At 60.3% G+C, this 13,726-nt stretch overlaps 1 protein-coding gene across 1 annotated transcript; it reads left to right on the top strand.

The window, feature by feature from the left end:
- Positions 1-445: 445 nt before the first annotated feature.
- On the top strand, positions 446-12,455 carry SOX10 (SRY-box transcription factor 10). Its single transcript, XM_055395593.2, has 4 exons — positions 446-639; positions 1,152-1,675; positions 6,665-6,933; positions 9,381-12,455. The coding sequence occupies exons 2-4, from the start codon at positions 1,242-1,244 to the stop codon at positions 10,082-10,084; spliced, it is 1,407 nt and encodes a 468-aa protein (XP_055251568.2). The 5' UTR covers positions 446-639; positions 1,152-1,241; the 3' UTR covers positions 10,085-12,455.
- The last annotated feature ends 1,271 nt before the right edge of the window (positions 12,456-13,726 follow it).

The raw sequence follows: 13,726 nt of genomic DNA, 5'->3' as shown, positions 1-13,726 counted from the left end.
GACAGGCTGGCACGAAACAAGAGGTTTAAGTGAAGCAACACTGGCCAGTGCCACCCCCCCGCCCCATGTGACAGAACCGTCACCTGCCTTCTCCTCTGCCAGCTGCCCATTCCAACACCTGAGACAGAGGTTGGGGGTCCCAGGTGGGCCCAATTTTCCCCCAAGGGACACGTTGTGACCCTGCCCACCTGCCTCCACTGGCTTTCCTGGCCTGACCAACCCCACTCCTACACCTTCCCAGGATGGGCCTGGGGGCAGCCAGCAGCGCAGGGAGCTGGGGTGGGGGGGCCTGGCGGAGGAGCCCAGAGTGTTGGGGATGAAGGAAAGCGCTGGAGGCTCCACCTTCTGCCCTTCCCTCCCTCCCCTCCCCCTCCCCCTCTCCCCCCTCCTTCCTTCCCCAGCCCTCGGCAGCAGCTCAGCGCTCAGTCAGTCTCAGGCTGTCCGGCCAGGGTGGTTGGTGGTGAGGATTCAGGCTCCGTCCTGACAAGGCCCGTGGCCTGAGGCTCGGGGGCCCCCAGCCCCTCCCAATCAGCCCACCAGCGTCCCCCACCCCCAGCCCCCGAGCTGGACCGCACACCTTGGGATACGGTTTTCCACTTCCTCAGGACGAGCCCTAGACTGGAGGAGAGGTCCGAGGAGGTGAGTGAGTGCGCAGCCCGCTCCTCCCTTCGTGGGGCCCAGGCCTGGGACCCTGCGGTGGGGCGTGGGGCGGAGAGAAGCTGACACCCGCGTCTGCCCCCGGCCCAGTTTCTCTTCTAGTCCCCCCCGTCGGGGGGCAGGCGGAAGGGAAGAAGGAAAGGTGAACGAAAAGGAGGGAAATTCCAGGAGCCAGGATTAGAGCAGAAGAAAGAGTCCGTTTTTCTTCCTTTCCATCAACAAACCTCCACCCAAGAGGAGGTTTTTTTTTTAAAAAAAAAAAACAACCCGAACCCACCCACAGCAAGAGGCGGTTGGGACCAGGTAGGGGTAAGGCATGGAGGCGGGAGCTAAGAGGCCGAGCCCGGGTCTGGCATGTGCGCGGGCCCCAGGGCCTGCGGTGGGTTTAGGGGCAGCCGGCCGGCCCCACCTTGGGGCTGTGCCTGAGTCGCGTGCTGGGCCGCCGTCGGGGCTGCGCGCACGCCGCCCATCGCGCCCTCCTTCCCGTCGTCCAGGTGAGCGTTGGACTCTTCGCCAGGACCCCGGCGGCGGGCCCCGGGGAGGCGGCCGAGGCGGAGGCGGCGGCGGCGGCGGCCGGGGGCGACATGGCAGAGGAGCAGGACCTGTCCGAGGTGGAGCTGAGCCCCGTGGGCTCCGAGGAGCCGCGCTGCCTGTCCCCGGGGAGCGCGCCCTCGCTGGGGCCCGACGGCGGCGGCGGCGGCGGCGGCTCGGGCCTGCGAGCTAGCCCGGGGCCCGGCGAGCTGGGCAAGGTCAAGAAGGAACAGCAGGACGGCGAGGCGGACGATGACAAGTTCCCCGTGTGCATCCGCGAGGCCGTTAGCCAGGTGCTCAGCGGCTACGACTGGACTCTGGTGCCCATGCCGGTGCGCGTCAACGGCGCCAGCAAGAGCAAGCCGCACGTCAAGCGGCCCATGAACGCCTTCATGGTGTGGGCGCAGGCGGCACGCAGGAAGCTGGCCGACCAGTACCCGCACCTGCACAACGCCGAGCTCAGCAAGACGCTGGGCAAGCTCTGGAGGTGAGCGCCCCCGACCCGCCTCCGGCGAGCTCCCGCTGGGCCCTCTACCCGCGGGTGGAATGGGGCGAGGCGCTCACGGCCTGGGCCCTTCTCCTGGGGCAGCCGCCTCTTCGATGGGACTGGACGGCCAGCTGAGGGCATCGGGCCCGCCCTTCCCCCAGTACCCGCTTGGGGTTGCTTTCGCGCCGGTCTCCAGTGGCCTAGGCCCCGCTCCCCAGCCGGGGCACCGGGCTGGAAGGCGCCCCCTCGCGGTTGGAATTCTGCCGGTGGCAGGAGCGGGGGCCTGGGCTTCTGGGCGGGGTGGGCGAGAGTGAAGGTGGAAGGGAGTGAAAGCTGGTGGAGGCATCCACACCATTCCGTTCCGTTCCGTTCAGTCGCTTAGTCGTGTCCGACTCTTTGCGACCCCGTGGACTGTAGCCTACCAGGCTTCTCCGTCCATGGGATTCTCCAGGCAAGAATACTGGAGTGGGTTACCGTTTCCTTCTCCAGGGGATCTTCCCGACCCAGGGATCGAACCTGGGTCTCCCGCATTGGAGGCAGACGCTTTAACCTCTGAGCCATTCCGCAGGTGCCACTGCCCCGGGGTCAAGGGGGATGCGAGGGAAACTTCTGGGAAAGAACTGAAGGCCTGGCTGGAGAGGCAGGGAAACTGAGGCAGCCAGGTGGAGAACGGCAGGGCTGAGATGGGGGCAGACAAGGAATTCAGGCCCAGGTCTTTGAAAGGGTGAGGCATGGAGGCCAAGCCGGACACTGCAGGTCCCTGTCCTACCCCCAGCCTCCCCCTCTGCACCCTTCTGAGCACCCCTCCTTCAGGCCCAGGGCTTCTTCATCCCCCCAGGGAAAGGGACATGTTGAGAGGAGACTTCCCCTCCCACCGGGTCCCAGAGCTGCCAGGCTGGTCTCTTCCCCTCCCTCCCTCTCCCAGTCCAGGCGCCATCTTCCTTTCCAGGGCCCCACCCAGGATTGAGTAACCTCCTACCCCTCCAGCCCTGGAGCTGAGAGCCCTGGCCAGGAGGAAAGGCTGGCCCCTTTCCTACCCAGGGTCCCTCAGAGTCCCAGGTTCTCTGGAAGCAGCTCAGACTTTGGGGGAAAAACATGCCCCTGAGAAGGAAGTCGGACTCACCTCTGGTCTGGGGTTTAGGCTGCTCCCTTTTGAATACGTTATTGACCAGGGCAATGCACCCCCCACCCCAAGAAGTCCTGGGCAGCTCAGAAAGAGAACAGGGGCTCCAGAAGGTGAGAGTCTGCAGAGGTTACCTGATTCCCCGCTAGATTGTCCATGAGATAGGCCCAGGAAGGCAGAGGGACTGCCCAGGCCATGTAACAGCTGGCGGCGGAGCCAGGGCCAGAAGCAGGTCTCCTGACACTTTGGCCAGTGGTCTTCCCACACACCATCCTTGGTGACAGAAGTGGGTCACCCCTCCCCTCTAAGACACGGTCAGGAGGTTGTGGGGTGAGGGCAGAGGAGAGCAGGAGTGAGGAGCATCCAAGCCGCAGAAAGTGTCAGGGGAGCCTGCCATCCCTCCCCTTGCCGGCCCTGACACAGTGGAGCTTGGCCTATAAGGCCAAAGGCTTAAGGTGGTGGAAGGAGCAGGAAAGCCCCCAAGAGACCGAGAGGAGTTCACATCCAGCCCCCTGGGCCTGGCCCTGGCCATGTGTTTGCTAAAGGCCTGGTGCTTCTTCCCCTCCCCCCTCATCACTCGGCTCACCCCAGCAGGTCTTGGGCTCAGTGGTCAAACTGCTGCATGGACTCAGAGGGTCTAGCCTTGCCCAGGATCAGAGGTCAAAGCCAGCTCCTCTGCCCAAGGTCCATCCACATTGTGGCAGGGTTTAGCCCAAGCCAGGACCCTTGGTGCCATGGGACAGAGACGAGCAAGTGAGAGACAGACAACCAGGAGGAAGGCAGACAGGCAGACAGAACAGGCCTTGGGGACCATGAGCAGACCACAGTGTAAGCCCAGTGAGGGCATCAAAGCAAGGATGGACCGCCCCCTTCCACCTCTCCCCCACGCTGTTGCCAGGGATTTAAGGTTGGACCCTCCATTGTCCCTGTCTGTCCCTGTTACCCCAGCCCAGAACCCCATGTTGCGCTCCCTCAAAGGGACTTGTTCCTGACCACCCCTCACCTCAGGCTGTGTGCACAGGGCCTAAGGTGACCCCCAGGGGCCAACCTGAGTTGTGGGGGGCAACCAGGAAAGCAGGCACTGCTTACTCAGGACCCAGCCCTAGCGGTGGGAGGGTGAACAGACAGTGACAAGGATCAAAGGCTATGGAAGGCTACCAACAGGGGGTGGGCTATTTGGATCCAGGGTGGGGAGCCCAGGAGACCTCTGGACTGGGTTAGACCAGCCCGCCTCTCCATTTCTCCTGAAATCTGCGCACCCCGCCCCTCCACCGTCTCATGAATCTCAGGCTATCAAGAAGGGGGATGGCTAGCTGGGCAGAACTGGCAATCAGGGGCCCTGTACCTGAAAAGAGAAAGACATGCAGACAGATTGTGTGGGATGCTGGAAGGGGGTCAGTCAGACACAGCAGCGTCCAGGTCCCGGCTCGCACTTGGCTAGGGGAGTGTGCCAACCGCTAACCTTCAACCTCTAACCTTCAGTGCCCACCCAGGAAAGGCCTGTTAGATGTTGATCTCATGGTGCTGGGGGGGTAGAGTATTGATTGACCCGCCTGGGGAGAATAATTAGAGCCAAGAGACAGGAAAGGTGGGGGTCACAGGCTGGAACCTCCCCAGACCTTTAGGTGAACCCCCAAGGGAGCAGGTGGAACGGAGCCAGTGTGCCCCACTGTGGAAGCTCCCTGCCCCCACCAGTTGGGGATTCCAGTTTGGGTGGAGAATCAGCCCACCCCTTCCCCCTCCCCGTTCCAGACCTTGGAGAACCAGAGGCGAAAAGCAAACAAGGTTTGTAGTTAGAGCTATGGTGACCGAGGGCTAGCGCTGGAATCAAGATGAAATTTGGGATTGGGTTTCTGTGGTGGGGGAGGACAGGTTTGGGGTCAGGAAAGAGCCTGAACAGAGCTGAAGCTGAAGGTCTGGGTGCAGCTGGGGTTGGGTTTGGGGGTGAAGTTGGCATTGGGCTCAAGTTAGGACCGGGATTGGGGCTGGCAGGCCCCACCCCCACCCCCGGGGTAGGTTTCTCTCCAAGTTAGGGTGCTGCGTGGAACTAGCGCTGGGAGGCGCCGATGGGCACAAGTTGGAGTCTTCCCCCTCTTCTAGCCTGTGGCCCCCCACCCCGCTCGCACTCTGTACCCCCTGCCATTTTCTTGCGGATTCACATCCGGTTGCCAGTGGGCCGAGGGCACAGGGAAGGTTTGGGGTGGGAGAGGGAGTGCAGGCTCCCCTGCCATCCTAGGAGCCTCTGTGTCAGGGCCACGGCTGGTTGAGGCACCCCCACATGCCACCTCCCCTCCTCACCAAGCACCCACCTTTGGGCCTGCCCCACCTACCCTGGGCTGGCTGGGGGCGGGGGAGAGGGCGCAGCTGGGGTGACAAAGGCTGCATCCCACTCCCAACCCCTGATGGTCTGGAGTCCCCATCCCATCACTCAGCTAGAGGGGCCCTTGGAGAGAGCTGGGCTGGGCTGGGCCACGGCCCAGGGGGAGGGCAGCCGAGCAGGCTAAGCTGGAGAGGAATGCTGCTGCCCGCTAGGAGGTGCCTGGTATGACCACCCCCTCCCATCCTGGGCAGGGAGGGCCCCACCTTCTCCTGACTGGGTGAAGAGGGCGCCCATGGGGGAGGAGGGAGGGGGCAGCTGGAGAGAGAGGCCCTTTGGGCTAAAGGACAGAGCTGCTTCTGGAGAGTCCCTTACGTCTGGGGGTCCGGGAGTCTGTTTCGAGGCATCCTTCCTGCCCTCCTCACTCAGGGCTCCTAGCCCTGAACTTCCCTGCAGCCCCAGCCCTGGCTGGAGTCAGGTGGGTGGGCGTACGGTCTTCAGGGGCTGCATTCCACTGGCTGGGCTCAGACTGGGAAGAGGATCTGAATGCCCCCATCCAGGGTCTTGGAAGACAGGAGCTTCCTTTACCTTCTTTCACTCCCTCAACAAGGAGATACGATCGCCCCTTGAGGTGGGGGTCCATACGTAATGAGGGGCACACGCATCCTGCCCGCCTCGGCCCCACCACGCTGGAATTCACAAAAATGACTCCAGAGTTGAGGGGTTCCACTGCAGGTTCTCTTGCCCACCACCTCACAGGCAGCGTTAGAATTGTACCTGTTTCTCGATGTGCTGCCCCCCACCCCCCCAATCCCCAGGTCCCATGCACAATGCTTCACAGCCATTATCTTGACCACTCCCACACCTGGAAGTAGGTATTATCCTCATTCTATAGGTGAAGAAACTAAAGCTCAGAGAAGTGACTTGCCCACGGTCACAGAGCTAGGAAGCAACAGACACTGGGCTCTTCCCCCTCGCTGTGACGCTTCTGTTTGCACACCTCCAGTCCCAGGGAGTTCACCCCCTAACGAGGCAGCCAGCTCCACTTGCAGATAGTTTTGAAGAAAGAGTTTTTGGTGGCTCAGACGGTAAAGCGTCTGCCTACAACGCGGGAGACCCAGGTTCAATCCCTGGGTCAGGAAGATCTCCTGGAGAAGGAAATGGCAACCCACTCCAGTATTCTTGCCTGGAAAATCCCGTGGACGGAGGAACCTGGTAGGCTACAGCCCACGGACACGACTGAGCGACTTCACTTTCACTTTTCAAACTGAAGGGCGCTCTATTGAAAGCTCTATTCTAACCCCATCCTCAGGGACTGCCTGGAGCGGCAGGCTGGTTTTTCTCTCACACCCCGGCCCCTGAGAGGTCTGGGGGCAGAGATGGCTGCCCTCTGAGGCTGTGGTGCCTTGGGCTCACCTCCTCCAGTCCCTAGACCAGGCAGCGCGACGCCCACCCGGGACCCTGCCCGCCAGGCTCCCCTAGCCCCCAGGCCTCATTTCTTCTAGGGCGGGCGCTCACGGTGGCCCCTCTGCTGTCTCCTCCACCCCAGGCTGCTGAACGAGAGCGACAAGCGCCCCTTCATTGAGGAGGCCGAGCGGCTGCGGATGCAGCATAAGAAGGACCATCCAGACTACAAGTACCAGCCACGGAGGCGGAAGAACGGGAAGGCAGCCCAGGGGGAGTCGGAGTGCCCAGGCGGGGAGGCCGAGCAGGCCGGCGCGGCCGCCATTCAGGCCCACTACAAGAGCGCCCACCTGGATCCCCGGCACCCGGGCGAGGGCTCCCCGATGTCAGACGGAAACCCTGAGCACCCCTCGGGTGAGCCTGGGGCTGGGAGCTCGGGGGGAAGGAGGCGGTGGGCAGCGGGGAGAGGCAGCGGCTGGAGGAGGACTTGAGACCCGAGCTGTGGGAAGGGCTGGCCGGGCTGCGTCGTGGCCCAGCTGGGCTGCAGGGGCCACGTGGCAGTTCAGAGCGGGTTCAGGTGTCAGGCGAGGCGGCCGGGCCAGAGGGCTCTGGCCAGGACTGCTAGGAGGGGCACTGGTCCAGGGTGAAGAGACCCATGAAGGAGGCCGGTGGGCCAGTTACACCAGAGAAAGGTGGGACAGGACGATTCTGAGAAACAGGAGGGCAGATGGAGGAGAGCGCGTTGCCTCTCCCCCACCTCCCAGTCTGACAGGGGAGACACGGCATGTGACATTGAGCACGTGGCATGGAGGAGCCAGACGCGGGGCAGCCTGTTTTGTGCTCATTGGTGAGGAGCGCAGCGAACGTTAATTGAGCACTTACTGTGTTCCGGGCTCTGTGCTACTTGCTTTGTGTGTGTTAACTCATTCAATCCGTCTAAAGTGTGCTGAGGCAGCCACACTGCCACTCAGACCTCAGCTGTGGGGCAAATCACTCTCATTCTACAGAGTAGACTCTACAGAAAACTGAGGGTGACTTGCCATGTAGCTGAGGGCTCCAGGGCCTCTGCTGGATCCCTTGTGCTTGGAGCGTACAGGACACCACGCTTGGGGGCAGGTACGTGGCAAGTGTCAGTGAGCAGAGCTCTGCCTTCCGAAGACACATTCCGAGTCCTCCTTTGTGCCAGACCTGGAAGCAGACACCAGGCGTCCAAACGAGACGCCACGGTCCCTGGAGCCTCCTGTCGCCTCCCGTGGTCCCTGGTCCCTCAGGAGCCCAGATTCTATAGAGGGATGAGCAGTGATGAAAGCACGTGAATTAAGTACAGGAAGAATCAAGGGCACGTGAAGCCCAAGCAAGACCCAGAGCGGGCATGACCTCTGGGGAGGAGTCACCCCCCCTGTCCACCCAGTCAGTCTCCAGAAATATCCAGCTGCCCACCAGACTCTGGTCAAGGAAAGCTTCCAGAAGGAGCCCATGTCCTCAACTGCTTGGTATCATCTCTATTTTACTGATAAGGAAACTGATAAGAGAAAATAGGGGGTCTGCCCAGGGTCACACAGTAAGTTACAGAGCGAGAATTCAAAGTCCAGCTGCTTTGGCCAGCATAGGACTCAGCACTGCCTCTGGTCTGACAGAGGAGGCACAGGCCTGCCCTCAAGGAGTGCCTGGTTTGCCAGACCATGAACACATTCTCTGTCTGATCGGATCCCCCGTCCAGCCATCCCTCCCTCACACTCCTTCGGCGATTCGGGGATATACACACACCAGAAGATCCTGGACCGTGTACAGAACCAGCTCACTCTATTACTGTGGGCCTGGCTTTCTCTTCCCCATAAACAGCCCAGCTACTCCTCCTCCCCGAGCCCTTCCCCACGTCCCCAGGGCAGGGCGAGCGGCTTCCTCCGCTGGTCTCCTGAGCCCTTCACCCATCCCTCACCACAGCACCTGTGATGCTGCCCTCCAGCCCTGGGTGGATCCCTGGATCCCCCCGCCAAGACCAGGAGCTTGTGCAGACAGGAACCATTTGATTGTTTGTATTCCCCTATGCCTGGCAACCATGCCCGGTGCTTAGTGGTCCCCCCTAAGTGTTTGCTGAATGGACCTGGGAAGGGACAAATGGGCAGACGAAGGAACAGGGTAGCACAGGTCACTCACGTCCGTACTTTCCTGGACGGGTAGGGAGTCGGCAGCTAGAGGGATAGTGGGGCCACGCGGTGCGTGATGGGAGCTGAGAGCGTGGTCGGAGGCACTGGGTGGGAGGGAAGGTTTCCTTGAAAAAAGGGCACTTGAGGTGGCCTTGGGTAGAGGGATGGGGTGGGAGGTGACGCATCACCATTCGGGGCCCGGGGTGGCAGAGGTGTGCAGACGAGCCAGTCAAAGTGATAAGGGCTTGAGAGGTGAGCGGGGCAGGCAATCAGCAGAGGCCGAGTGTGCTTAAGAGAGAGCCGGCGAGCTGGGGCCTATGGGCCAGACCCCAGCGGGCTGCACAGCTGAGGCGCGCCAGGAGGGCAGCCGACGTCAGCTGGTGTGAGGAAGAACCTTCCAATGGGGAAAAAGGAAACTTGCTCAAAATGAAGCAGGCCTCTCTGGGACGGGGCGGGGGCGAGAGAGGGGAGTCCTATCCTGGTAGGAGAAAAGACTCATTCCTAGGACTGAGGAATTTCATATATGACTGGCCATCAACCCAAGATCATTAGATAGCCAAACGCCACCACAGGCAGCCCCGAACATGTTAAAACGAACAAGGCCATGCCGTGATGGGTCCTCAGCCTCCCGGAGGCATCGCATCTGAAAAGTGAACCATCAGCCGCTGACCTCGGTTCCTTGGTTCTCTCTGTGTGTCTCCCTTCGCCCTCTAGGCCAGAGCCATGGCCCGCCCACCCCTCCGACCACCCCAAAGACAGAGCTGCAGTCGGGCAAGGCAGACCCCAAGCGGGATGGGCGCTCCCTGGGGGAGGGCGGGAAGCCTCACATCGACTTCGGCAACGTGGACATCGGCGAGATCAGCCATGAGGTAATGTCCAACATGGAGACCTTCGACGTGGCCGAGTTGGACCAGTACCTGCCGCCCAACGGGCACCCGGGCCACGTGGGCAGCTACTCGGCAGCTGGCTACGGGCTGGGCAGCGCCCTGGCTGTGGCCAGTGGACACTCTGCCTGGATCTCCAAGCCTCCAGGCGTGGCTCTGCCCACGGTCTCGCCGCCTGGCGTGGACGCCAAAGCCCAGGTGAAGACGGAGACCGCGGGGCCCCAGGGGCCCCCGCACTACACCGACCAGCCGTCCACCTCGCAGATCGCCTACACCTCCCTCAGTCTGCCCCACTACGGCTCCGCCTTCCCCTCCATCTCCCGCCCCCAGTTTGACTACTCTGACCATCAGCCCTCAGGACCCTATTACGGCCACTCGGGCCAGACCTCCGGCCTCTACTCGGCCTTCTCCTACATGGGGCCCTCGCAGCGGCCCCTCTACACGGCCATCTCTGACCCCAGCCCCTCAGGGCCCCAGTCCCATAGCCCCACACACTGGGAGCAGCCGGTATATACGACGCTGTCCCGGCCATAGAAGGGGGCCCCCCACCCCCGTCACCACCCATCTCGCCCTGCCCCTTCCCCCAGCCCTTGCGCCCTGTTCCTCGCCCCTCTCAGGCCTGGTGGCGGTAGAGGAGGAGGCCGCAGAGGCTGACAGCTGAGGGGAAGGCCTTCTGTCTGGTTCACTGCCTTTGATGACCCCACCCCATCCTACCCAGGCCCCGGCCCAGGCGCAGCCCTGGGCTACTCGGCTGGGCAGAGGAGAAGGAGGTAGCTTATTGCCCCTAAACCGAAAAATGAGGGGCTGTACCTTCACCCCCAGGAATGACCCTCGATCCCAGGATCTGAGCAGGCCCCGCCTACCCTCCTCTGGGAGGGTGAAGCACCCAGGGTCGGTCGGATGCGAATCGGAGGCCTGGCCACCCCTGTGCCTGTGTCTCCTCCTTCCGTGAGGAACAGGGGGTCTGACCTAACCCGTGCACCAAGGCCACGTGTCTTAAGAGCAGGGCCAACCAGAAACCTGCATCAGGGACTACTGGGGCGGGCTCCGTCTGCCCCTGGGTGGGGGGCACTGAGGACAGCTTTGAACTGCCTCAAGGGAGTGGGGGTGGGATGGGGGCTCAGAGGGAGGTCTCCTCAACCCTTCAGTGCCCCCTCCCCTCCTGAACACAGGAAGGAATTGGCACAGAGGCCCTTAGATCCAGTTCGGTGCCAATAACCTCGTTCTTTGTCTAATGGAGCAAAAGGGCCCAGGTCCCACTCCAGGACAACCTCCCAACTTTGAGGCACACCCAGGATGTGAGGAGGCCGGGACCCCAGGAAAGGATTTGGAGACAATTCACAGCCTTCCTCCCGGCTCCCACCAGCCCCCTGCCCCTCAATCTCACCAGGCTCTGTGGTCCTTGCGCTCTCAGCCCCAACTCCATGGGCTTCCCAGAGAGTTAGAGCTGCTCAGGCCCAAACCCTCAGCTCCAGGGGGAGACCCAGGGCCCAGCACCCTGGTTGCTGGCAGCAGGCTGAAGACACTAAACTCCTGACACGTACATGCTGCCCTGGCCTTCTGCCCTTTGCCTCCCAGTGGTATCTGAATAAAGTATGTAGCTCTCTTCTGCCCCCATTTTCCTATTCTGCAGCCTTCCACCCCCAAGTCCACATGTAACTCATTACTGCCCCCCCTTATTTATCTCAGTAGCTCCCTCTGCCCCTGCCCCCCCGCTAGGTACTCCAGCCCCTATTAACTCTGCATTAAGCATTCCACATAATAAAATTAAAGGTTCCGGTTACCTGCTTGGTGGGCCTGACCTGGTCTCTTATCCCTGCACCTCTGCTGCTTTAAATGCTTTCTGGAAGTAGCTAGAGGGTAGAATGCAAAGGACAGATAATCCAAAGGTCCCCTCTCTCACCCAGTGCAGTAGCTCAGGACAGCCGGCATCACAGTGGGGTCAGCGGGTGCTCAGAACTGAGGCCTCAGACTGGAGCTCTGCCCCCAGCCCAGCTGTGTCCACACTGCAGGTGGGCCACTTGCCGGCTCAGCTGGAACTCAGCATGAGTGCCTCCCAAGCAGCCCATTCTCGCCCAGCAGAGAAGGGGCCTTGCAAAGACTTCAAGAAACATGTGAAAGGTAGATCAGGCCTGAGGTCTTGCTGTCTGCAGTCAGTAGGTCTGGTCCTTTACGACGGGTCAGTGGGCCTTCTCACTGTACCTTCCACTTGCCACCTCCCCCAGCAACACACACACACAGGTCCACACCAGGATCTAGCAGCTGCCCATGTCTAAGTATAAACTAGGATGGCAGACATGCCATCTAATCCTTTGGGGCTTCCTCCCCAAAAGCTCTTTGCTCAGCAGAATTCCAACCTGCACTCTGGGACCCAGGGCTCCTCCACCTCAGGGACAGGGGAAATTTCTTCTCCACGCTCCATCGATGGACAGCTCTGATGGCTGAAGTCTCCCCTTCCACCCAGTTCATAGTGATATTAATAGCTCCCAGGTACTTGGTGTTCCCTGGCTGAGTGCTTTACATCCTTCTGGGCTATGAGGGAGTGAGTCCAATCGCTATCCCCATCTCCCAGATGGGGACTTGATGCTTTGAGAGGTGGGTGCTAAGAAATGCTGGTACAGAAGCTGAAGCCAGCTAACTACAAACCTTGCACCCTTAACCGTCGTCTCTTCCACCTGCCCTATTTCCACTTGTAATCTGAGGCCGTGCTTCCATCAAGGCGCCAGACCAGCATCCCTAGATCCAGTATCCATTTCTTTTATCTGTGGGCTCCAGCCCCTCACCTCCTAGTCAGGACCTTGGGTGGAGGAGGGGGCACCAAGAACTAGCCCAGTCCTCCAGGGTGGCCAGACCGCCACCTAGAAGCTGTGTCATGCAAGCTTTTCAGGCCACTTCGCCAAAACCGCTGGCTCCCATGAAGTGTAGTGGTAACTTCAAATCCTTCCTCTTGTAGATAAAACCTGCAGCCAAGCTGGACCACCCTGAACTGTATACAAGCGGTTTTCTGCTGCTTGGCTGATGTCATTGTGTTGTGCATAAATGCAGGATTTTTTTACTGGTCTTGAACAGATTTAATCTTTTTGCATTTGACCATTTTCCCACCTATATTACATCCTTCGGAATTCTGAATCCAATTTATAGCTCTCCTGAGCTTCACGTTTGAAACTTGAATATCCTCCTTCAGGTTAGTAATGAAAAAAGATTGGCACGAGAGGGACAGACCATGTGTCCACCACCGAAAACCTCTCCATCCATTCTATCATCTATACTCGCAAATCTGTCAATTCTGAATCTAACTGTCACCTTGAAGTGCCTGCTTCTCTATCACAGCCACACAGAGACTGCCTAATGCCTGTTCAAATCAAGGTTCCCTGTGTCTGTGGCATTCCTTCAACCTACCAGGCCAGTAACCATTGGAAAAAAGAAAATTCGGTTCACTTAGTGATATTCTTAGAAACCTGATGCTAGCTCCAGAATCCTTTTTATTATCCAAGTGTTTTCAAATATGCAATAGCCTATTCTAGAATTTCGTTAGGGGGTCAATCAGTTATGCATGCCTACTTCTACAAGCTCCCTTTTCCTCTGTTGAGAAGCAGGACATTAGTCCGTTTCTAGCCTGTCCAGTGTTTCCCATGTGCTGCCGTGTTCCCTGGGATTGTGGACGTGCAGTGGGCAGGGCAGGCAGGAGGGGCCACATCAAGAAGATGAAATCACCACCTGCATGACCTCCACGAGACTGGAGTCACTGGGGATATAGGAGAGGGAATGGCCCGCAGAAGTCAGAAGACCTGGCTTGTGCTCATGCCTTAGAACTGAGGTTCCGGGTAAGCTCGGGCCGCAGTCAAGTAGTGGCTCCGCAGTAAACGGAGAAGGGACAGGTGTATCTGCAGAGGGTCGGGGAGACAGTGCCCTGGCCGGGCCAGCTGAGTAGCAAGGGCCCGACTCCATGAAAGCAGCACAGAATGGAGGGGGCAGGTGGGGGCGTAAACACCCCTTTCTCCATCTCCTCTACACCCTATCCCCTAAGGGTTAACCCCCTCCCTCCCCTAGTCCCTCTCTCCTCCGCCACCCCAGCCCATCTCCCTTTAATCACATCTGATACTGAGCGGCCCAGTAGGAACAAAGAGACCATTTAGAGAAACGGGGCCGAAGAAAGTGACCCCCGCACTCTGGGGC

Source organism: Moschus berezovskii, chromosome 6 (assembly GCF_049115385.1).
Source record: "Moschus berezovskii isolate FMDL1 chromosome 6, NW_MosBer_1.0, whole genome shotgun sequence".
Lineage (NCBI taxonomy): Eukaryota > Metazoa > Chordata > Mammalia > Artiodactyla > Moschidae > Moschus > Moschus berezovskii.
Note: the sequence above shows the minus strand (reverse complement) of the source record. Positions and strands in the feature narration are given on the sequence as shown.

Excerpts from the sequence above, each read along its gene's own strand:
- SOX10 (XM_055395593.2), top strand. The coding sequence starts at position 1,242 with ATGGCAGAGGAGCAGGACCTGTCCGAGGTGGAGCTGAGCCCCGTGGGC. Across the intron at positions 1,676-6,664 it reads ACGCTGGGCAAGCTCTGGAG|GCTGCTGAACGAGAGCGACA; the intron begins GTGAGCGCCCCC and ends CCTCCACCCCAG. Across the intron at positions 6,934-9,380 it reads AAACCCTGAGCACCCCTCGG|GCCAGAGCCATGGCCCGCCC; the intron begins GTGAGCCTGGGG and ends TTCGCCCTCTAG.